Source organism: Typopeltis vanoorti, chromosome 6, assembly GCF_054136105.1.
Source record: "Typopeltis vanoorti isolate ZY-2024b chromosome 6, IOZ_Tvanoo_1.0, whole genome shotgun sequence".
NCBI lineage: Eukaryota > Metazoa > Arthropoda > Arachnida > Uropygi > Thelyphonidae > Typopeltis > Typopeltis vanoorti.
The window spans coordinates 88,029,920-88,052,895 of record NC_143554.1 but is presented as its reverse complement, the minus strand read 5'-3'; the positions used below and the strand labels follow the sequence as shown (position 1 = coordinate 88,052,895).

The 22,976-nt window shown below is 38.4% G+C and overlaps 1 protein-coding gene across 4 annotated transcripts in view; it reads left to right on the top strand.

Annotated features, from left to right (window-relative positions):
• The window catches only part of LOC150105675 (sodium/bile acid cotransporter 7-B-like), a 169,887-nt gene that overhangs the window by 71,949 nt on the left and 74,962 nt on the right, over positions 1-22,976 (top strand). For 3 of the 4 annotated variants that reach the window (XM_090394999.1, XM_090394997.1, XM_090394996.1), the window contains one exon: positions 1,455-1,490. The exons of the other annotated variant lie outside the window; for it this stretch is intronic. In XM_090394999.1, coding sequence (XP_090251125.1) covers positions 1,455-1,490 — 36 coding nt within the window. The remainder of the gene's footprint in view (positions 1-1,454; positions 1,491-22,976) is intronic. 4 annotated transcript variants of the gene reach the window in all.

Below are 22,976 nucleotides of genomic sequence, written 5' to 3'. Positions count from 1 at the left end.
TCAAGATTCTTAGTTTCTATAGAAAAAAAAAAACACAAGAGTATTTTGGTTCAAGCCAATAGTTTTAAATTTATTCTTAGAAGAAACTTCATGCTGATTAAAATTATATAATTTAATTTTCACAGTGTAATGACAGAAAGCATCCTCATTATTATCTGGTGCTTTATGTAACCATTAAAACTTCTGTTCCTTTTTTGTATTTCTGGTCACTTTCGTGACAAGGCCTCCACTTGGATATTTTGATCAAGAGTTACTGAAAAGCTTTAAAATTGGTGCACTCTTCTACCTATACATGTGAAAACAATAAACTGAGGAGTGAGGACACATGCATAGAAAACAACCAATATTTCAGTCCATGTTCTAAACTTGTATTGTACTTGTCTGGTTTGCATTTGCTTCATAGTATAAATGTTGTATTATTTATATTATATTAACTATTATTATTATATTCTGTGCATAGCCCAATGAGCACAGTGCAACACTGTACTCACTGCTATCTCTTCACTGGGTGGAGAAATTCATGTATGAGGAGGAGGTACTAGAGCTATTGCACAAACTGAATATGAGTTTGGCAATAGGAACTGATCTTTGTGGGTAACCACAAAGATCATTTAAAGGCCATATAAAAAGATTGCAAATAGAACTCAGGAGATAATTATAATGCTGAAATGAACCTTGACATGTAAAGATAAGTCATTTTTCCTCTTCACAAGATAATACAAAGAGAGTGCAAAGGAGTGTGTTAAAATGATATCAGGATTGCAGAATACTGATTATGAAGACATTGAGAATTTGTAGACTGCAGACACTAACAAACAGGAGAAAGAGGAGTGATATGACTGAGACATACAAACTTCTGATACAGGATGAAGAAAGGATGAGAGGGCATTCTTGGAAGTTGAGAATGAATGCTGTCAAGAAGGGGATGAAAGCTAGATTTTTTCTCATAGAGTAGTGCATGATGGAATGGATTTCCATTGGATATTGTGTGTGCAAGTATTGTGAATAAATGTAAATGAATTTAACTGGTGTGGATAGTATGTGATCTTTCGGTTAGTCCCTGACTCTCTGGAGGTCTCTAATAATAATAATGATATATTATATAATAATATTTAATATAATATAATATATCTTATATGATCAATTATATTAAATCTGGATTTATAACATGTCGTTATCATTTTGATAATATCCACAAGAAACCTACCAGAAATATTTTTAATATTTAGAGAAGAAAATATATGAAAATAAATAATTTTTCAAAATGCCAAATTGTAAATATGTAAAATGAAAAGCAAAAATTTTATAGCCAGTAACATTTCCAAAAGCTCAATATGGCAACCCTGCATTGTACAGTACCAGAAATGAGCTAATAATTGTTTGGATGTATCTTCTCATTAGTTAAGGATTTTAACTATTACTACTACTACTAATGATAATATATTATTTTACAGGGAATCTTCATAACTCCAGGATTACTTTTCCTATTTGTAAGTTTTATCAGACATTTTTTAATACTAGCAAAATTACTTGACATTGATTGGCTGTTGAACTCAGTTTTTAATAAATGGTTTTCAAATTTCAGTTTTTAGGAACTTTATTTCTTAAAGTTTTGATCCAAATATGGCCTATAGGTTTCTCATATTCTTGTATTGCTCCTTGAGTAAGGTGTCTTTATTTTGTTTTATTTATTTATCATTTTTTTTAAGTATTCATTTTTGTTAATGGAATTTTCTGATAGTATCTTTCTGATACAATTTGTGTCACTTAGTGAAAGTTGCTGTTGAAAAGATGTTTTATTTTTGTAGTAAAGTAGTGATTTGGCTTTGGTGTAGTTTTGTTGATTTTTCATAGCTTAGCATAACTCAGTGATTGTGAAGATTAGTATGTTTGAAACAGACTTATTTTTCCTATTTTTGAAGCTTGTGAAGAACAGGATCAGCTCATTGCACAGCATGAAAATCAAACGTAATTAATGATGGGACTTTTCAAGAATTGTACATTGTTCTGAATGTAATATGTATATGTGGCGAAATGTGGAGAATGTGTTTGTGGAGAGACTGAACAGGAGACAAGAGAAGGTATGAATATATTGAAAGTGGGATATTATGTTTGACCGAGCTATCTGTAAAAGCAAAGCTGACAAATGGAATGAAAGTGTGCATAGTTGCAAGAGCAAATGACCGCATAAATCATGATTCTAGTGGAAAGGCTTAGACGTTGGTTATGCATTATTACTAAATAGTTTAGGGAAATAACAATGTAGACTAGGATATACATTAAAATAACTTTTTAATACAAATCCAATATTTCGGCAATGTCATGTTGCCATTTTCAACAGGAACTTGTGAGCAAGACACGTGCACGCAGGCACAGCAAACAGTAAATGAGGATGAAGCAGGAAGCTATACTTTCTCCTAAAGTCCTGCTGGTGCCCCCTAGCGGGCGATGTTGGTATTCTTGGGCGATTGGGCTGAGGTCTTCTGATGTAGGTTTCCCAAATTTGAGGCAGTCTCATGCAGCCAAATTTGTTGACGTTTGGATTGTTTCTTAGGGCTGAGGCTGATTCCATGAAAAGCCTTTCGTACTTGTATTTACTACGGTGAATGATCGTGGCTTTCTTCCACCGTATTCTATGGCGGGTATCCAGCGCATGGTCTGCAAGACCAGAGTGGCTGTATTTATTTTAATGTATATTCTAGTCTACATTGTTATTTCCCTAAACTATTTAGTAATAATGCATAAATCATGGAACAAAAGCAATTGCAGGGTATATGACTGTATAAATCATGGAAGGAAGCAAGTAGGACACACTTGCTTCCTTCAAGCTATACTTGAAAGAAAGTATAGCTAAAGAAATTAAAATGAGCGATGCTGTGGAAGTGAAGGAAAGTTGGAATCAGAATGAGAAGTGAAAGGAAACGTGTGCATAATGAGATGAAAAGTTTGGTGGATAAGAATGGATGAGTAAAAAAGGTTAGGAGGAAGGAAAGTAGAGAAAAAGAGGTGACAAATGACTTGAGAATAGGGGATGTATAGAGATTCCATTATTAGAAGTGTGGTAAATGAGAGATTGCATAAGGTATGTTTTCCAGGAGGGAGAATTAACAGGATAATTGATGCATTAAATAAGAGAAGCAGATGAGCAAGTGAGTTGGCTGTTGAAACAAATGACTTTGGACATAAAGAGCATGTAAGAATGGATATAAGGAGGTTGTTGAGAGTGAAAGATAAGTGTAGTTGGAAAAGTTATGTTGCCCAGGTATGATAAGCAAATTGAGATGGAGAGCAATGATCATGAATGGTGGGCTGGTAGAGCTGTGTGAGAAGGAAGTGGAGTTTGTGAATGTGTGTGATGCATTTGAGGGAAGGATGGAAATGTACAAAGGTAATGAGCTGCATTTGAATTGATTTGGGTGTGAGTCACTTTGAGCGAGACTGTTGCTGCAAGGAGGAACAATGAGTGATGGAGCAAGAGAGCAGAAGTAGTAAGAGGTGAAGCAAAAGATCAGGAGAGAGGAACTGGTGAGACTGAAATGATTGTAAATTAGAGTAGTAGTACTGTGAGTGATAATGATAGAACGAGAATGCAAGGTGAACAGAGAATTGGTGGGAAGTCAGGGTAGACAAGGAGACACGATTGAAGGAGAGTAGATGTTTTGAAAGTAGTAGTGAATGTGTGTGTGTGTGTGTGTGTGTGTGTGTGTGTGTGTGTGTGTGTGTGTGTGTGTGTGTGTGTGTGTGTGTGTGTGTGTGTGAGAGAGAGGATGGTCAGTATGGGAATGGAATGGCCTGGAATGTAAGGAGGGTAGTTGAGTCTGAAAAGCTATATATGGTAAGCAGTTAAAGGCAATTGGGAATGGTTAGGTGTGGGGCAGTCAACCTGCAAGTGGAATAAACAGGATGATTATAGACCTAAAAGTGAATTCCTGTGTTTATTTACAAATGCCAGGAGCATGAGAAATGAGACAGATGAAATGGTTTCATTGATTGAGTTTATTATTATTATTTGGTAACCTCTAGTCAATGGACTAATCATGGGAGGCTTTCTCAACCAGCAATGTATCTATCACAATGACCTTTGAAGTTATTTATACTACCTGCATTCACAATACACTCTGCTCCTTACACCCTTCTTCACACATCTTTATACAACTTCCAGGGAGATGGCCTCTCATTCTTTCCATCTTGACATCAACTTTGTTTATAATTCCTTCTGTGTTAATATGATAGAGACCTTCAAGTTAGTTAAGGGATTCTATCATATCTCTCCTCATATTTACCAACCTCTGTAATTCACATTCCCTCAAACGCTCTTCATAATCAACACTCCAGATTGATATGACTTTGGTCATTCATCTTTGGATCATCTCTAGTGTTTCCACATCACAATGAAAACTAGGTGACCAAATTTGAGCACAATAGTCTATATGTGGTTTGACCAATGCCTTATATAGAGGCACCACCACCTTCTTATTCATACATGTCAATGTAGAGATAAAGAGGTCGTGATGCTTCTAACAAATCTGCTATATAATTCTATCTTCTGCAGCTTATATACCAATATGTCATTGATAAACAGCGATTTTCTTGGACTTTGAAAAGGCATTTTGCAAAGTCCAAGAAAATCACTGTATAATGAATCTCTCCAACATATTTGTTGCCTATCATAAAACACAAAAAAATTGCTGAAGAAAGACCTGCCTTTCACAAACTCATGTTGACCACCATAGAGAATCTTATGTCCACCAACCCAATCCTGTATTCTATTTCTAACCAATTTTTCCAACAGTTTGATCACAAATGCAGATATACAGACTAGCCTATAATTGGAAACTTCTGTTCTTGAACCATGCTTGTGGAGAGATATTATTTTGCCTTCTTTCCACCACTTAGGAACCTTATCCATTGCAAGAATTTCATTAAATAACCAGGTCAAAACCACATTCCTTAAAATAATGTGGTGATATGTCATCCATTCCCACAGCTTTATTAACATCTAACCCAATCAATACTTGATACACCTCTTTCACTTCCAATCCTCCTAATACTTGTCTCTTTCTGCATGTTCCATGGCATTATTTACACCAGTATGATATATGCTGATAAAGCGGTCATTCAATAATTCTACTATATCCTTTGTAACAGTCACTCTAATGGCATGACTATCCACCAATGTCAATGTCATAATTATTTTTCCTCTTGCTTGCCACATTGAAGAAAAAATCCCTTGAATTACCTTTGACCTGACTTTTTTTTTTAACCATGCTTGTCACTTTTCTGGCCTGCACTTTATATTCTTCATGCAAATGTTCACTGCAAACTGTGTTGTACTTTCTCCATAACAATTTCTTTTGTAACACTGCTTGCTTGATTTCGCTGTTCATCCATCTCATTCCTACTCTATTTATTCGCTTAACTCTTGGTATGCATTTATGCATTGCTTATGTTGGATACTGCTTATCATTTTCCCTGTGCTCTCAACATCTTTTCTATACAATTGATCAATCCGATATATTGATGCTAGTTGATTACAGAGCTTTGCATAATCACCCACCTTATAGTTCCACATATAGAACTTCTTGATAACAACCTTTTCCTGTTTGACTACTGTCATAACCAATATCTCATGCTTGCATTCACAACAGATGGAAGTGTTGATACCTCATTCACAACCACATCCTGTGAGGATAACACCAAATCTAACACTGATAATTCACTTTCTTTGTTACAATACACTGTCTCTTCTTTCCAATCCACATTCCTATAATTAAAATCTCCCATTACGATTATCTTCCTTTTACTTGTCCAACTAATTTGTCAATACATTTCACAATCAGTACTCTCCACATTCTGTGGTCTATAACAACATCCTATTAAACATACTATTCTGTTTATCTGAACTTCACACCAAATAGTTTCAAAATCTTCGCACACACTACTAGTTTCCACTTCAACTCTTGAGAGACACAATTCCCCTGCTATTATTAACAGTATTCCTTCCCCCCCTTCTCTTCACCTTCCTATCCTTTCAGAGAATTTTATATCCTACTATTTCAAGTCCTGACAATATATTATACTTAGTCAACCAAGTTTCACTTATGCCAATTATCTTTCAGTGTATTGACTCAGTCTCTTTATTTTTGATACTCTGTGCATTAGTATACAAGCATAACAATTCTCCACTCTTTGAGGCCATCCTATCAATACAATCACTCTGTACTCTGCTATAGTACACTTCTTTGTTCTGACCATTCCTGTTTCCCTGATCCTGACTTTGATTTTCATTCATATTCTTATCATTCCCACCATTTTGCACTGCATCACTCTGGCCTGCTATAATCACTTCTTTCCCTTTATATCCATCCTCTTCCCGTCATTCCACAACCTGCTTTCTCAACCCATCTCTGACTGCTCATTTCATATGATCCCTGTGTACTTTTAGTAAACAACAATTGCTCCAAATGTCCAACACCAAACCATTTAGATGCATTCCATCAGCTTTGAACCATTCTAACTTCCTTTCAAATATATTCCATACATTCACAAACTGAACACTCTGCCCGACACAATTCAGCCATCTTGTCATTCAGTATCATTGCTCTCCATCTCAGTTCACACTGTCATTTCTGGGCATTAAACTAACCACTTTCCCAGTGACATTTATTCTTCACCTTCTGCAACAACTTCTTCAAATCCCTTTCCACATTCTTTGTCTCACTATCCAAGTTTTTTGTGTTTACCACTAATTCTGACTGCCATTCCTTCATTTTATGCAAAGCATCTGATATTTGTTTCATTGTGCCACCTGGAAAACATGTCTTATGTGCTTTTTTTTCCCCACACCTTTAATGATTGAGTCACCATACAAAGTAACCCTATACTTGCTTCTTCCTATTAACCTCCTTGACATTTACATCAGTTATTCTCTTCTTTGAATGTTAGATTTCCTCCTCCTCTATACGTTAACCTGACTTTTCACTTTCAATAACCCTTGCCTTAGCTCTTCCACATCTCTTCTGTTGTTACATTTGCAAGCACTTCCCTCCATTTTCTGATTATTCCTGGTAAAACCATTCACATTTTTAAAATGTGCTAACCACCTTTCATTGCTCTTCTCACATACTATAATACATTTCTTTTTATCATTTAATTTAACATTCCATAAATTTTTTGGGTGCATACATAAAAAAATTGTCATATTGTAATAATCATTATTCACCCCAAAAGTGTTAGAATAAGTGAAACATCAGGATATCCTGACAGGAATAGAAATGGAAGATATGATGTTTTCTGTAAGGGTAGAAAGACAAGGGATGGAGAGAGGTGTTGTTGATGATAGAAGATGAATTATATCTGTACAAAGTGGAGATGCGAGATTAAATAGTGGCAATGGTTTTGAGTTGGCATGGTGTGAGGTGGAAGTTGAAGGAAGAGATATTTAATTGGATGCTGCTATAGGCCAGGGAATGTGGAGGATGAAGAAATGTATAAGCTTAGACATATCCGCAAGGAGATGTGTTTTGCATTATGGGAGATACTGATATAGGAGTGATAGTAGTTTGCTCCACCTTTGCAAGAAATTGCCCTGGTGTTACACTACCTTACCCCAGTCCTGAAGATACTTTTAGGTGCAAACTTTGTTTGCTCACACTTGGATAAAGGATTAAACTAAATTTATTATATTCTAACCAAGTGAAAAATAAACTTTCAACATCTTTCTCTAAATCCAGAGTAATTTATTAAAAAGGTGGCACACCATTTGGCAACTCCTATAGGTAGAGATAACCTTGCTAATGTTTCTGGCTGGTATCTCCACTTGGGCCTGGTTCCCACTGAAGAGACCTCAATAAAGGTCGAAACTAGTCTGGGTAGCGGCCCTTCCCTTAATGCATATCCACAAGGAGATGTGTTTTGCATTATGGGAGATACTGAGATAGGAGTGGTAGTATCTTGCTCCACCTTTGCAAGGAGTCGTCCTGGTGTTGCACTACCTTACCCCAGTCCTGAAGATACTTTCAGGCACAAACTTTGTTTGCTCACACTTGGATAAAGGATTAAACTAAATTTAGTATAAGCAACTTCATTTAGTGAACAATTAAAGGGTGATTATTATAGGTGATTTTAATTATGGCATTTTAATAATTTAATTATAGATTGGAATGGAGAGAATAGCATTTGGGAAAAAAGAGCATGAATTTTTTGAGTTCTTGAAAGACAACTATCTTAGGCAGTATGTAAAGGAGGGCACATGAGGATTGAGATTTTTAGATCTGATCATTTCATCAGAGGATGTGATTGTGAGTGGGGGTTCACACTTTCCTCCAGTTTGTGAGAGTGATCATCTGGGTTGTGGCTAGTCATATGAAAACGTCTGTGAGGATAGGATATATTGTAGAATTACAAGGCTGATGATTTTGAAAAGCTTAGATAACAGCTTAGAGCTATAGCTTGGAATGAGGTGTTAAGTGGGAGGTAGATAAATGTTGTGCAAGAACTAACTGAAAGATATTTAATGATATTGATGTGTAAATGTAGTTTTGCTATTCTTAAGGTCAAATATCCAAAGGTCAAAAGACTGAATAAAATAGGTATCAAATGGATGAATAAAGGGATTAAGCATGAAATTTGGAAGAACAGCATATGTGAAAGCATAAGATGAATAATGTTAGCAATCAATTGCATGAGGACTATAAAGAACAAACCTGGAAGGTGACTCAGTTGGTAAGAATAGCAAAACTACATTATGAACAGAAATTAGCAAATTGGGCCAAGAAAAACCCTAGTTTTTAAGATATGAGGGAAGATTGGTTAGGTAAGATTATTATTATTATTACTATTATGTAACACCTCCAGGGCGTCCAAAGACTCATCGAGGGAGGGCACCTACTCCACAACTCTCTGTCTCCACCAACTGCAAATACCTTATCATCTACACCAATGCCATCTACTGCCGACCATCACCACTAGTATTTTCACAGACAGTCATAAACATATTGATGTTTGTGATTGTCACCCATGGCAGGATTCGACCCACAGCCTTTTGGCTGGAGAGTAGATACGTTAACCACACGGCTAGCCAGACTGGCCAAAAAAAAAAAAAAGGCTTAGAGAAAGTTCCTCTAGTCGGCAAGTAGAATCAAACTTACGACACTCTTTCTTCAGTCTCACTTCAACCACCACTTCCACTAAGCTACACAGGCTCTTCTTAAAAAGGCTTAGAGAAAGTTCCTCTAGTCGCAAGTAGAATCGAACTTGCGACGCTCTTTCTTTGGTTGCAGTGCAACCACCACTTCCACTGAGCTACACAGGTTCTTATGTAAGTGGATGAAAATTGTAGAATAGTAACTGATGCAGAAAACAATTCTGAGGTATTCAGTGAACAATTTATAAGGGTGTTTCATCCTCATCAAGGGTGAAATCATGACAAACTCAAGTGTAGAGGATTGGAGAGGATGACTTGTGATTGAGTATGAGGTATATATGAGGAAATAAATAAGCTTGATGTCAGTAAGGTGATAGGATTTGATGACATATCATCAAATATCTTAAGGGAATGTTCCAGGGAATTAGCTGTAGTATTGACATGCGTGTTTAATAACAGTATTACAACAGCACATGGCGCATAGGTGTTTAACCTAGGAACCTAGGTTAAACACCTATGCGCCTATACACCTATTTAACCTGTAGAACCTAGGACACTTCTTTCCCACACAACCATATACCTGGGGAAGGAGTGTCCTAGGTTCGATTTTCGTCGCCAACATGAGGAGCTTAAGGATCTTTCTCAGACATAGCCAAGTTAGCTGGTCTTGGGCGGGAACAGCAGGGTTTTCCTCCCCAGTTTATCTGGGGTTTTTTCTCCTGCAAGCAGGCAAACTAGCCATGTGAACACACACGGATTACAGTCAAGAATACTCAAGACCCAGCCATAGGCCTGATTTGTCAGCTATCAGTCCCGAGCCTGGATAAAATTAGGGGGAGGGGGATTGAGATGGTGCTGTACCTTCCCGTTGTCGGAAAAAGGACTGACTCATTCTGTAAGCCAGTTTATTTCTGACCCAACACAGAGACTATGAAAACCTGACGATAAGGACATGCTTATACTTCCAAGAACAGGGCTAAGAGAGTACTGTATATATATTCGCTCAAAGGTATATCAACTCGACTGAGATTATTAATATTAAATAAGCTAAGGAAATCTATGTTTAGAACTAAAATTGTCCTTGGAAAATAAGCAAAGGAAAACTGTGTTTCAGCACCAAAAAAATTGTTGTTTTTAAATGTGCTTAAGAGATCTATGTTTTAGAACCATGTTAAAACAGTTCTGTTGTTCTGAGACTGAGTTACCACTTATAAAAACTTTCGGACCTGTGTGTGAGTAAAGGGGGGGGGGGAAACAATTCATGTAAGAAAGAGAAGGGGGGAACCATGACTGCATATCACATGATCCTTATATTAATTAATGTTAAATATTTGAATATCAGAATTTAGTTGCCAGCTGGCGCAATCAATCTTAAATTAAATTTGTCGGCAACGAAATCCCTGATACATATGAGAGATAAATAAAGCATAGAATATACGGAAAGATAATATAGAAAGTTAAAGGAAATAATGTAAAGGAAGAGGATACAAAGTATAACAATGGCGCAGCAGTCGACAGGATGTGCTTGAGAGAGAAAAAACTATAAAGCAAGCACTACAAGCAAGATAAGTTGGTCTCAATCTCAGACACAGAACTCAACTAAGATTGAAAATTAATAGAAAGATACTGAGTTAGTAATAGAGTCTGTCAATTTGAAAGGGTAAGTATGTCCTTACCAACATCTACTGAGATGAGCGACCCAGAGTTTTTCAAAATCATGAACTCCAAACAAATATGTCCCAGATTCTCAGGGGAAGGGAATGATGACATAGAATCTTTCCTCTGTTACATGGAAAGACTTAAAAAGGCAGCCAATTGGAATGAGCCTCAACTCTTAACTTTAATATGTAGTGGGCTAAAAGGGAAAGCAAAGAAAGCATTGCACTTCCACCCCACCTTAAACAGAGCATTAAAATTTAATGACTTTAAAGAAGCATTAATATCCAAATTCAAAAAAAAAAAAGGGAAGGAGGAGTTAACCAAACAATTACAAAATTTCTCAAATGCCTACAAAAAAAAAAGGGGAAAGGGTGACAGATTTCTTCAACAGACTGTCCAAACTCGCCCACGACATAAAAACCTCCCCACATGACAAAGAACACATTGAATGGCTAACATTACAACAATCCCAAACAGGCATCTTGCCTGAATTGCAAGAGAGCATATACTTCAAAGGAACAAATAGCCTTGATGAGTGCTACGCAATGGCTAGTGAGAGGGAAGAAATAGTAGCAAACATTGCCCAAACTTCATAGTGGAAAGGAAAAAGCTTTTGAGGGCCAAAACCCCAAGAATCATGAGAGCACATACTACCAGATGCAGAGCACCAACATAACTGAGGCAAACTTTGAGGGGAACCTCGCCCTCGTCCAGGGAAGCATAGAAGAAACACCATGTGAATTCCTCCTCGACACAGTGGCACACATATCTGTCATCCCACATAACATGTACAAAAAGCTAGACATATCCCATGACAAAATACTCATTCCCCTCCAAAAACCCCACAAAATAATTGAATAGCAAAAGTTGAGTTGCAATCCTCCACAAAATTGAGAGCAAGATTATCCATCCCCTGCTTCCCAATTGATCTCACCCATGACTTAATAATCCTCCCTGAGATACCTGCAGACACGAGTAACCAAGTCATCTTGGGACTGGATTTCCTAAAAGCAAACCAGTTTACCTGCAACTTTGGAACCCAGTCAATATCTCTTTTTGGAAAAACCCACCACCCCAAAACCAACCCATACAGAAAGTTGCACGAAGATAAGTCACTTGAAACCAATCTGATAACCGCAAGAAAATCTGAAGAGAAGCAAATCATGTGGAAGGAGAGATTGATGAATAGATCGATAAACAACCATAGCTCTGATTGTGATGTAGAGGAGATAAGACTGTTCTTTGACATAGCACATAAACTACACCCCAGGGTATTCACTGAAGGGATAAGCACCCTTACCTGTACAAATGCAGTAGAGCACACTGTACAATTGACCTCAACCTCACCCATACACATAAAACAATACCCATCCCCCCCCCCCCTCCGAAACACGTAGACAAATTAGAGAAGCTCATGGATGAATATGAGGAAGCAGGAGTGATCGAAAAGTCAATATCCCGTTGGAACAGCCCATTCATACTGGTCGAGAAGGCAAATGGTGACCTGAGGCTTGTTCTAGACCTAAGAGAAGTGAACAAAGTCACAAAGCCCATTGATTTTCCAGTATGTACAATAGAAGAGCTGCTGGTGGGACCGGAAGAGGCAAAGGTCTTCTCGAAACTTGACCTGAACTCTGGGTACTACCAGATCCCCCTCAGGAAGGAAGATAGACAGTATTTTACATTCACCACAACGTGGCAAAAATACCAACGATGCCGACTTCCTCAAGGGGCCTGAAACTCTGCCATGAGCTTCCAGTGCCCCATGAATGATGTACTGGCAGGGCTCTTATGCTTCCAGGACGACCTACTGATATATTCCACCACCATGAAGTAGCACACGGAAACCTTGTGCTAGATAGGTTGGATAAAGCCAGGCTGTCACTAAAATGCTCAAAGTGCAAGTTCTTCTTTGACAAAGTCGAATACCTCGGACATATTATCACAGGGGACGGAATAGCACCCTCACATAACAATGTGAATGCCATATTGGATGTAAACCCCCCCCCCTCCACAATCAGGCAGGTTAGACAGTATATGGGAATGGTAAACTTTTACCGTAAGTTCATTCCCCAATGCTCCGAAAAATGAGGCCTATAGTGAACCTGACCAGGAAGGGAACAAAGTTTGCTTGGAAGGCAGAACAACAGAAGCATTCCATACATTAAACAAGGCACTAACTATGGCCCCTGTCCTCATTCACCCAAAGCTAGGGAAAACCTTCTACCTTGCGGCTGATAGATGCATCCAAAGACACTATCGGTGCCATACTGGAACAGAAGGAAGGCAAGTCATTCAAACCGGTCGCATTCATTAGTAGGAAGCTGTCCCCCTCAGAGAAGAATTACTCAGTAATTGAGAGGGAAGCGTTAGTTATTGTATATGGCCTCAGGAAGCTCCATCACCTATTGTTAGGACAGGACATCATCCTCAGATCTAACCACAAACCCTTATCCTTCATGTCATACATGAAGGATAAAAATCAACGAATTGTGCACGGGTCTTTAGAGATGCAGGAATTTAGAATGGAGGTCAGCTACATACCCAGAAGAGCTAACGTGGTAGGTGACTACCTGTCCTGGTCACTTACACCCCAGCCTGAGGAGCGTCCCAACCACATCTGAAGAACCACCGAACGGATCTTGGTCGTTCAAGAATCAAAGAGAAAGGGAGCACCCGAACCCCAATGTCAGACCTGGGAGAAAGCTGACATCATTCAGGCACAGAAAACCAACTCGGTTTGGGGGCTGGTTTATAAGAAGTTGTTAAGTGCAAACGGCAGATATCATGGACCAGAGCCGGATGACAATATGCACATTGATAGTGACGGTCTCCTACTATCTAGGCAAGGCGTCACTGGGAGATGGAGAGAGAAAATAACAGTACTCAAAGCTATGATTCCATGGGTATTACACACATTCCATGATACCAATCTAGCAGGGCATCAGGGAATACATAGAACATTGAGGAGGGTGACGGATAGGTACCTCTGGAAAGGAATGAGATGCGATGTGGAGGCATATGTCTCTTCTTGTAATTTATGTCGGAGGAAGTCCCCCCCATCACTGGTAAGGCCCCTATTCAGCCGTTCCCGCTCCCCTCGTGCCCTTTTCAGGCCATGGATATTGTGGGCCACTCCCCACCACATCGAAAGGGAACAGATACATCTTAGTCGTGATAGACATGTTTTCCAGGTTCCTCAAAGCCGTGGCCATGAAGGATCAAACGGCCAAAACCGTAGCAAACAAGCTATTTGAGATGATCTTTTCAAGGTATGGGATGCCTGAGACCCTGCTGTCCGATCAGGGCACCAACTTCACGGCTGAGGCACTTCTACAGTTGTGCGATTCATTGGGGATAAAGAAAATTTTCACCACACCATATCACCCTCAGGCGAATGGGATGTGTGAACCATACTCTGAAGCTCACCTTGGCGAAGCTAGCAGAAGAGCAGATCTCGGAGTGGGATGTTCGTCTACCTCACACCCTTTTTGCCTGTAAAACGGCCCTACACTCAGCCACCAGGGAAGCCCCTGCAGTACTATCTATCCTATCCCAATGGCTTTAACAGGCCTTTAAGGCCCACAACCTTCCAAGCATGCTTGGATTTCGTAACCGAATTACGAGGGTAGAATGGTCACTCCTATGCCTCAAGGTATTTTTGACTGTATCCCTGTGTGTTCAAGGGTCCGGTTTGCCTGCTTGCGGGATGAAAAACACCAGATAAACTGGCGGAAAAAACCCTACTGCCCGCGCCCAAGACCGGCTAACTTGGCTATGGCTGAGGAAGATCCTTCAGCTCCTCACGTCTCCGACGGGAATCGAACCTAGGACACTCCTTCCCCAGGCATATGGTTGCGAAGCGCAAAGCCACTAGGCTAACCGCGCGGACGCCCCTGCAGTACTGCTGTATGGATTTGAACCCCTTTTCCCAAATGACTTCAGGAACTCCAGGGCAGAGACGGGTTTTCCCGACATAGAAGAATACCTAACTAGCCTCATAAGGGATAATAAATTAGCATATGATTTAGTGGCTGAGACCAGTGAAAGAAGCTCCCTCCGTGCAAGACAGTATGCTAATAGGCTAGGGAAAGCTAAGGACCTGAAAAAGGGAAGTTTGGTTCTGATGGATCAGGGTTTCAGGGGAAAAGGAAAGGGGGGGGGAGTTCAGCAAAAGTGCAATCAGACCATTTGAGGTGATCGAGAGGATAACACCTGTGACCTTCAGAATCAAGGAAACCAACCCTCGTGGTAAGGTTATCGTTGTACATTCTGATCGCCTCAAACTATACAAGACTAGGTCAACAAGACTAGTCTGTTTTGGTGACTCATTAGAGAATGTCTGGGAAAATGAGAGAAAAGGGAGGGGCCAGAACAGACATAGACCTAGAAAGGACTCACTCCTACAACAATCCACGATCAAAGAAAAATGGAGACCACATTGTAAGGGAAGAAGAACGCCTCCAAGATGAGTATTTCCCTTTCTTCATAAGACACAGGGAGACCCCAGATGTTGAAAGGGAGACCCAAGAAGATGCTGCCTGTGAAAATGATATCAATCAGGGGAATTATGACAGGCTGACCGAGCCCGGGTAACGAGAGGAGGCACAAAAATCCGGTGCATAGGTACATGCTAAGGAGTAGGCAAGGAGGTCAACCCTTTCCCAGAGAAAGAAGAGGATGTTGCTAATAGGAAATTTTCTTTGTAACTCCGTTAAGAAAAAATTTTAATTAAAGGGGGATCCTTTGTTGTGTCGGAAAAAAGACTGATTCACTCTGTAAGCCAATTTGTTTCCAACCCAACACGGAGACTGTGAAAACCTGACGATAAGGACATGCTTATACTTCCAAGAACAGAGCTAAGGGAGTACTGTATATATATTCGTTCAAAGGTATATCAACTCGACTGAGATTATTAACATTAAATAAGTTAAGGAAATCTGTGTTTAGAACTAAAATTGTCCTTGTAAAATAAGCAAAGGAAAACTGTGTTTCAGGACCAAAATCGTTGTTTTTAAATGTGCTTAAGAGATCTATGTTTTAGAACCATGTTAAAACAGTTCAGAGTTAAGGTGACCAATCAGCCATAGCAAAGTATATGACGTAGTCAACGAGAGAGGGCGCTCGCAACCGTGATATAAGGTGCGGCACGAGACTCAAACGCTCTCTTGTTTTCTGTTCCTGTGTTCCTGTCCAAGCCTGGATAGCTGAGGAAGCTTGTCGGCGGTGCCCAGCAACAATCTCCCGGTTGCTGTTGTAACCGAGTCGAATAAAGCTGCCTAAGGAATGAAGTCAGAATTTCAGTAAGGAGCTGTTGGTGAACCACGCCAATGTAAAGCCGGCGAAGGGCAACCTTCGAAGAAAGCATAAGTAAGTCGCAGAGGCCATAGAAACACGTGGCTAGGGAATATGGAAGTCTGGCCATATCAGAAGTGAAAGACAAGATGGTAATGTACAACCCTTTCATATATATTCTAGAATTGTAAACCTCAAAAAAGAAAAGGAGCCCAAGGTTTTGAGGAGCTCCACACATTATCTTACCCATAGCGCCTTAATGACTACTGTTTGGACTAATTGTCTGTGTCAAGTAAGCTGGGGCCAAGAAAGGAACCTAACCTTTGAACTGTTTGTCAGGAAGGAGCTATTTTGCTGTAGTGTTAGATATTAGCCTGATTTTCACTTATAATGTGGGCATAGAGACTTTGCAGAATTTAAATTTGTTTTCCATGTTAGAATATAAGTTAGAAAGAGTTTGATATGCCATGTATAAAGTATATATCTAATTGTGCTTGGAAAATGAGCATTGAGTAACCCTGTACGGATAAGCCGAGTTTGAGCTTAATCGTAAGACTGAGATATATATTTGAATTACTTAACCATAAAGATTGAAATTTTGGATATCTTAATCTAAAGGGGGGGGGGGTTCAGACTCTCAATTTAGTTCAAAGAAGGTAACTTAGCATTGATAATTTTACTTAAAGTGTATCTTGAATGATTATTCAAAAGTGTATCCATACTAGTGTTTTAATAAATGTATTCTTTTATATCAAAGTTCATGAGTTCTGTTGTTCTGAGACTGAGTTACCACTTATAAAAACTTTCGGACCTGTGTGAGTAAAGGGGGTGGACAATTCAAGTAAGAAAGAGAGGGGGGAACCACGACTGTATATCATGTGATCGCTATATTAATTAATGTTAACTATTTGAATATCAGAATTTAGTTGCCAGCTGCACAGTCGATCTTAAATTAAATTTGTCGGCAACAAAATCCCTGATACATATGAGAGATAAATAAAGCATAGAATATAAGGAAAGATAAGATAGAAAGTTAAAGGAAATAACATAAAGGAAGAGGACACGAAATATAACACCGTAAAAGGAACTCACGGCCATTGTATCATATGCTAAATAATAAATAACAGCACATGTTCCAAAAGAGTGAAAAGAAGTTAAAATTGTCTCACTTCATAGAGGTGGTGATAAGGCTGTGGCTACAAATTATAGGCCAATCTGTATACATAGAATTGTGGTTGGGGTACTGGAGAAATTGGTGAGAACTATGATACAGGAATGGGTTGATAACAGTAGTATTCTGTGTGGTTGTCAGCATGGGTTTGTTAAAAGGAAAATCATGTTTTACTAACTTATTGATTAATTAAAAATGATATTAAAGCAACTGATATAATCACAAGAAAGAACATACAAGAATATAAGAACATAAGTTACCTTCATAACTCTGCTACTAGTATGTTCTTTCTTGTGGTTATATCAGTTGTTTTACTATCATTTTTGTTCTAGGTGTTTATCAGAACTTTCCAGACCCCCCCACCCCCATACAGTGGTATACTTAGATTTTGCAAAAGCTTTTGATAGGATGCCACATGATAAGCTCTTAAATAAACTAAAACAGATGGGATTGGATAACTGACTAATGAGTTGGATAGATGACTGGCTGTCAGATTGGGATAGGTATCAGAAAGTTGTATATGGGAGTGCACTGTCTTGAAGGAGGAGGAGGATCACTAGTGGGATCTGTATTGAGACCATTGTTCAGTTTGATTATTATTGATATTGTGATGGGTTTAAGTGATATGCAACTGTTTGCAGATGATCATGCAAAATTAGGGAGAGTAATGTAGAATCAAGCAGATGTTATGGCTTTACAGGTGGACTTGAATAGATTGTATGATTGGGCTAGTAAGTGGAACTGTCAGTTCAATGTTGTAAAGTGTAATGATTTGAAATTTGATAGGGAGTGAAGGAATGCAAAGTATACTCTTGGTGGGGGGAAACTTTAAAGGAGGTGGAGGAGATGAGAAAATTAGGAGTGGTGGTAGACAAGGACCTGAAATTCAGGGGCCATATTACACAAGTTCTGAAGTCTTCACATCAGAGAAGATCCACAAAGGTGGTCAGTGGTCTTCGGAATGTGGAGTATGAAGACAGATTGAAAGAATGTAAATTGCAAAGCCTCATGAATAGGAGGAGGAGGGGGGGGGATATGATTGAGACATAAGTTATTTAGGGGTTGTTATCGTGTTGACATGGAAGAAATTTTTCATAGAATGGAAGGGGGAGTAGAACAAGAGGCCATCCTTGGAAACTATATAAGGAGGGTGTGAGGAGTCTTTGCATGGAGAATGGTTGGCAAGTGGAATGCATTGCCTAAAGTGTGCAGTGAATGCGGACACATTGAATCAGTTTAAGGCATGGTTGGATGAGCTTTGTGTGTGATAGTGTGTACCTTCAATGAGTCTCTGACTCCATGGAGATCAGATGTTAATAATAATAATAATAATAATCACATGCTATTTTAAGTAATTATTTCTTGGTGCATGTGTAGTCCAAAACATTTTTGAACATTTGTAGTCCAAAACACTACAGAGGAAAATGTTTTCCATGTGTGGAAAACATTTTCCTCTGTAGTGCTAGACTGCCAAAAGAAAGGCCATCATAGGTCCAGTTCTAATTACTAACCAGAGGAACTCTTTCTGTGCCTTTTCTTAGTCATTTCATAAGTTAGTTGATCTTTGGAACAGGCTTTTTTGTTTTCTTGGAAATCAATGTGTCGTTGATTTATTGGGGGGGGGGGGTATCCCACATAGTGATATTTCAGTGGCAGGATTTTTTGTTACTGTTGTTGTGTTTTGTTTGAATTTATGATTTGTGGTAGGATGTAGTACGCAGTCAGGTATTAGGATATTAAGCTGCAGTAATGCTCAATTCTGAATAACTTTAAAGAATGAATGGTGCATCTGATATAGGAGATATTGCTACTACATTAACAATTAAATTTGTAAACCACATTATGCCATAGTGTGTAGCATGTAACATGTAGGATGGTATTTTAGTGGTTTTACATTTTAATGGGTTTGCAGTTTATTACTAGTGGTGAAGACAATTTGTAATAAGAATTTTTGAAGATGCATTTAGTGGCTTATTGATGTTATGAATATCATGGAATTTTAAAACCCTACATGCTTTGGATATATTCTTTCCATGCACATGTATTGGTCTTTATTTCTGACAACTTTTTTTTCAATCTCTTATTCATTTTCAGTTCAATTTGAAACTCAGTACTATACTGAAGTCATCGTTCTTCAATATATCCACACATGTTCAAATGTGAACTCTTTATAATGCATTCAAATCTCTATTTATACACAGTCTTGCCATAAATACTGTTACAACTTCCACTGCCCACAGAATTGCATGAGCCTGGTTCCGTTAGTGATGCTGTGTGCGGTCAACATTTGTGTGTTTACCAGTAGAGAGAGAGACTTGTCTAGCTGTATGGATTAACATACAGTGGGGAGATTATGAGAATTGTGTAGCTGTAATTCACAAGGTTGGAATGCTGCCACCTGTTATTTTCAACATGCTAAAAACACTCAAGATCAGTAGGATGTTTGTATATTAGACTGTTAATCATTATAATGATACAAAAGACATCTGACAGCCAAAGAACAGATCGACAACACTACATTAAGATCCAACAGCTAATGAGGGTTGAAGGCATGCCTCCATCGTAATCCTGTAAAAAGAATGCAGAACACCAGGTCACCAGAGATGAACGTTTCACAGAGAACAATGTTATATGTACTAACTGATGACGTGGGTGAGAGAATATTGTCATTCTACTGGACATGTCCTAACATCATGACTTATGTGGCAGAGGGGATAAAATCGAAAGCATTTCTCTGGTGGTAGATGAGCAACAACAATATCCTCTTTGCAGATGAGATTTTCACCATTGAAGTCATTTAATCACCAAAATGATCATGGAACATCTGTCATAGCACCCAGGATTCAGAGAGGTCATCATCCTGTGTCGATGGTTTGGTGTGTGTGTGTATGGAGGGGGGGGGGGGAGGTGACTTATCAGGAAGTATCCAAGTTGCATTTCTGCGAGAAATGGGACACATTGCTGGAATGTGTAGTACAGTCCCTGAGCAACACCTTGTTTCACGGTGGGCAGTGGACCTTCCAACATGATCCAGCTCCTGCACACAAGACAAGGACCACACAACATTGGTTGGAGGTGAATGTGCTTGACCACACATCACCATCTGATTGGCCATCTGGAAGTCTCGATCTGAATCCATTGGACTTCAAATTGTGGGCAGAGCTTGAGAGAGTAGCCTGCAAGAAACAACAGCCCAGCATCGCCAGCCTGAAGGTGAATTTGGACTGAGAAGTGGTAGTGTTTCTGTTGGATATTGTGCATATTTGCCATTGATATGTGGCTTCAGAGACATGCATGAAGGCAAAATGGGGGACATTTTGAATATTGAGTGATGTTATATGCATGTTACACATGTGGTTTGTATGTGCTGTTCAAGTTGTAACAGTATTTATGGCCAGGCTAATAATTTAATTTGAAAATGAAACATTAAATAGCATACTATTATTATTTTAAAGGTAGCTCCAATCTGTTTTATAAGCCTAGTTAGTTATTGTTCTATTAAACTTCGAACTCTAGGAGCCACATGAAATATTTCAAATGTTTCTATATATTATTTTTATAGTTTTTTCCATATTTTCTCAGCAGCAACATTTTAACTCTAAGTTTTTGTATATATCAAGCACTTTCAATAGTTCAAATTCATGATGAATGTTCAATTCAATCCATTTTTTTTTTCACTTCTAATCATTTAAATGATTTAAATAAAAATCAATTTTTTTAAAAAAATTCTAATGCAAAATGCATGTTTTTTTTTATAGAACTCTTTCCACATTATCCCATTAACACTCTTCTAAGTAAATTACTCTTGATTAAGAATAAGCATCTGATTTGGTATCATCCAATTTCAGATTTTGCTTTTTACTTAATGCTCCATATGTGTAACAGATTTAAATTATATCAAAATATTTTTATGATGTATTACTATAGTGTATATCTTTTTTATTTTTGTAAATAATCATATTGTAAAGAAACATGCATTTCATTTAAGTTGTTCAAAAATGCAGTTTAAAAATATTCTAGTGGCTTGTTAAACTGGGCATCCTTTTATTTTATTTAACTTGACATCCCTTTTTTATAAAAGAAAAAAATATATAAATAAAGTCTCTGAAATAGCATTTAAGATATTTAAATAAAGGCAAATAATTCTACCATTAATCAAATGGAAAGAAACATCTTATAATTTTATTATTCTCACTAGTACTACAGTTGCTAACTAGTGGCACATTGAGCAACTGAGGAGAACAGGAGGAAGGAGGACCATGTGACTGGTGGTGCATTGCAGGGCTCAATACTTGGTCCCCTGCTGTTCAATTTATACATTAATGATATAGGAAATGATTTAAGGGAAAATATTCAGTTGTTTGCTGATGATGTAAAGCTAGACAAGTATCAATGAAGATGATGTAGAGCTCCTGCATGATGACTCAAATAGACACTGGCAGTATGGGCAAAGGTGAATGGCTGCCAGTTTAACATGGACAAGTTTAAGGTAATACACTTTTGGATGAATAGATCACATGCTATGTACTACATGATGGAACTGAACTGCAGAAAATTGGTGAGGATAGGGATTTGGAGGTTACTCAGAACAGGGTGTTGAAGTTTATGTGGGACATATTGCAAAGTGGCCAAAATAGCAAATTATACTACATGGCTGTTGAAGAGCACACACTGACAAGCAGGAATAAAGAGCTTATTATTCCCCTGTATAAGGCTTTAATAAGGCTACATCTGGACTACTGAGACAGATCTAGTCCTGGACTCTGTGGGATGAAGTGTGGAGAAGATCCAAAGGCAAGTAACTGACCAACATTGTGCAAATCTATGGAATGCTCCTGATAGGTGAATAATAGGGAACATGATACTGGATTGCTAAAGACTTTTTTTTTGGTATATGGCATGAAGGGAGAGAATAAGGGATCACCCCCCCCCCTAGAAATTGTATAAGGGTGTGGTTAGCAAAAGGTGTTAGAACTAGATTTTTTGCTTGGAGGGTGTTGTATGATTCAACAGCAGAATGAGTTGCCAAAGGTGGTTTTGAATGCTTCATCAGTGAATGATTCTAGGAGATCTAGGATGTGTGAACAATGGTTACAGTAGGTCTCTCATGATAATTCCTTCCATGGAGATGCCCTCGAAATAATAATCATAATAATATATATATAGAAAATAATGATGGAGCAGTGTCTCAAAAAAAAAAAAAAAAAAGGAGGGTAACCAGTGGCATGCTCCAGGGTTTCTGTTCTTAGGCTATGATAAGAAGTACTCTAACATGTAGGGATAAAGACATCTGTTTGTGCCATTGTATAAAGCACTGGTTAGATCACACTTGGACTATTGTGCTCAGATTCAGTCACCTGGTTTTCAGTGTGATGTGGAGACATTGGAGAAGGTCCAGAGGCCAGTGACTAAGACATTGTTAGGACTTTGGAATGCTGGTTATGGAAATAGGTTGAAGAAATGCAGATTGCAGAGTTTAGTGAATAGGAGGAAAAGAGGTAATATGATAGGAGATATTTAAGTTAGTGAGAGGATTTTATGGGATTAATCCAGATGAGATTATAAAAAGAGTAGAAGGTGAGATAAAACCAGAGGTCATCCCTGGAAGTTATGTAAGAGTGTGGTGAAGAGGGGCATGAGGAGTAGATTTTTTACATGGACAATTGTCAGTGAATGGAATGCATTACCAGAATATATTGTTAATGC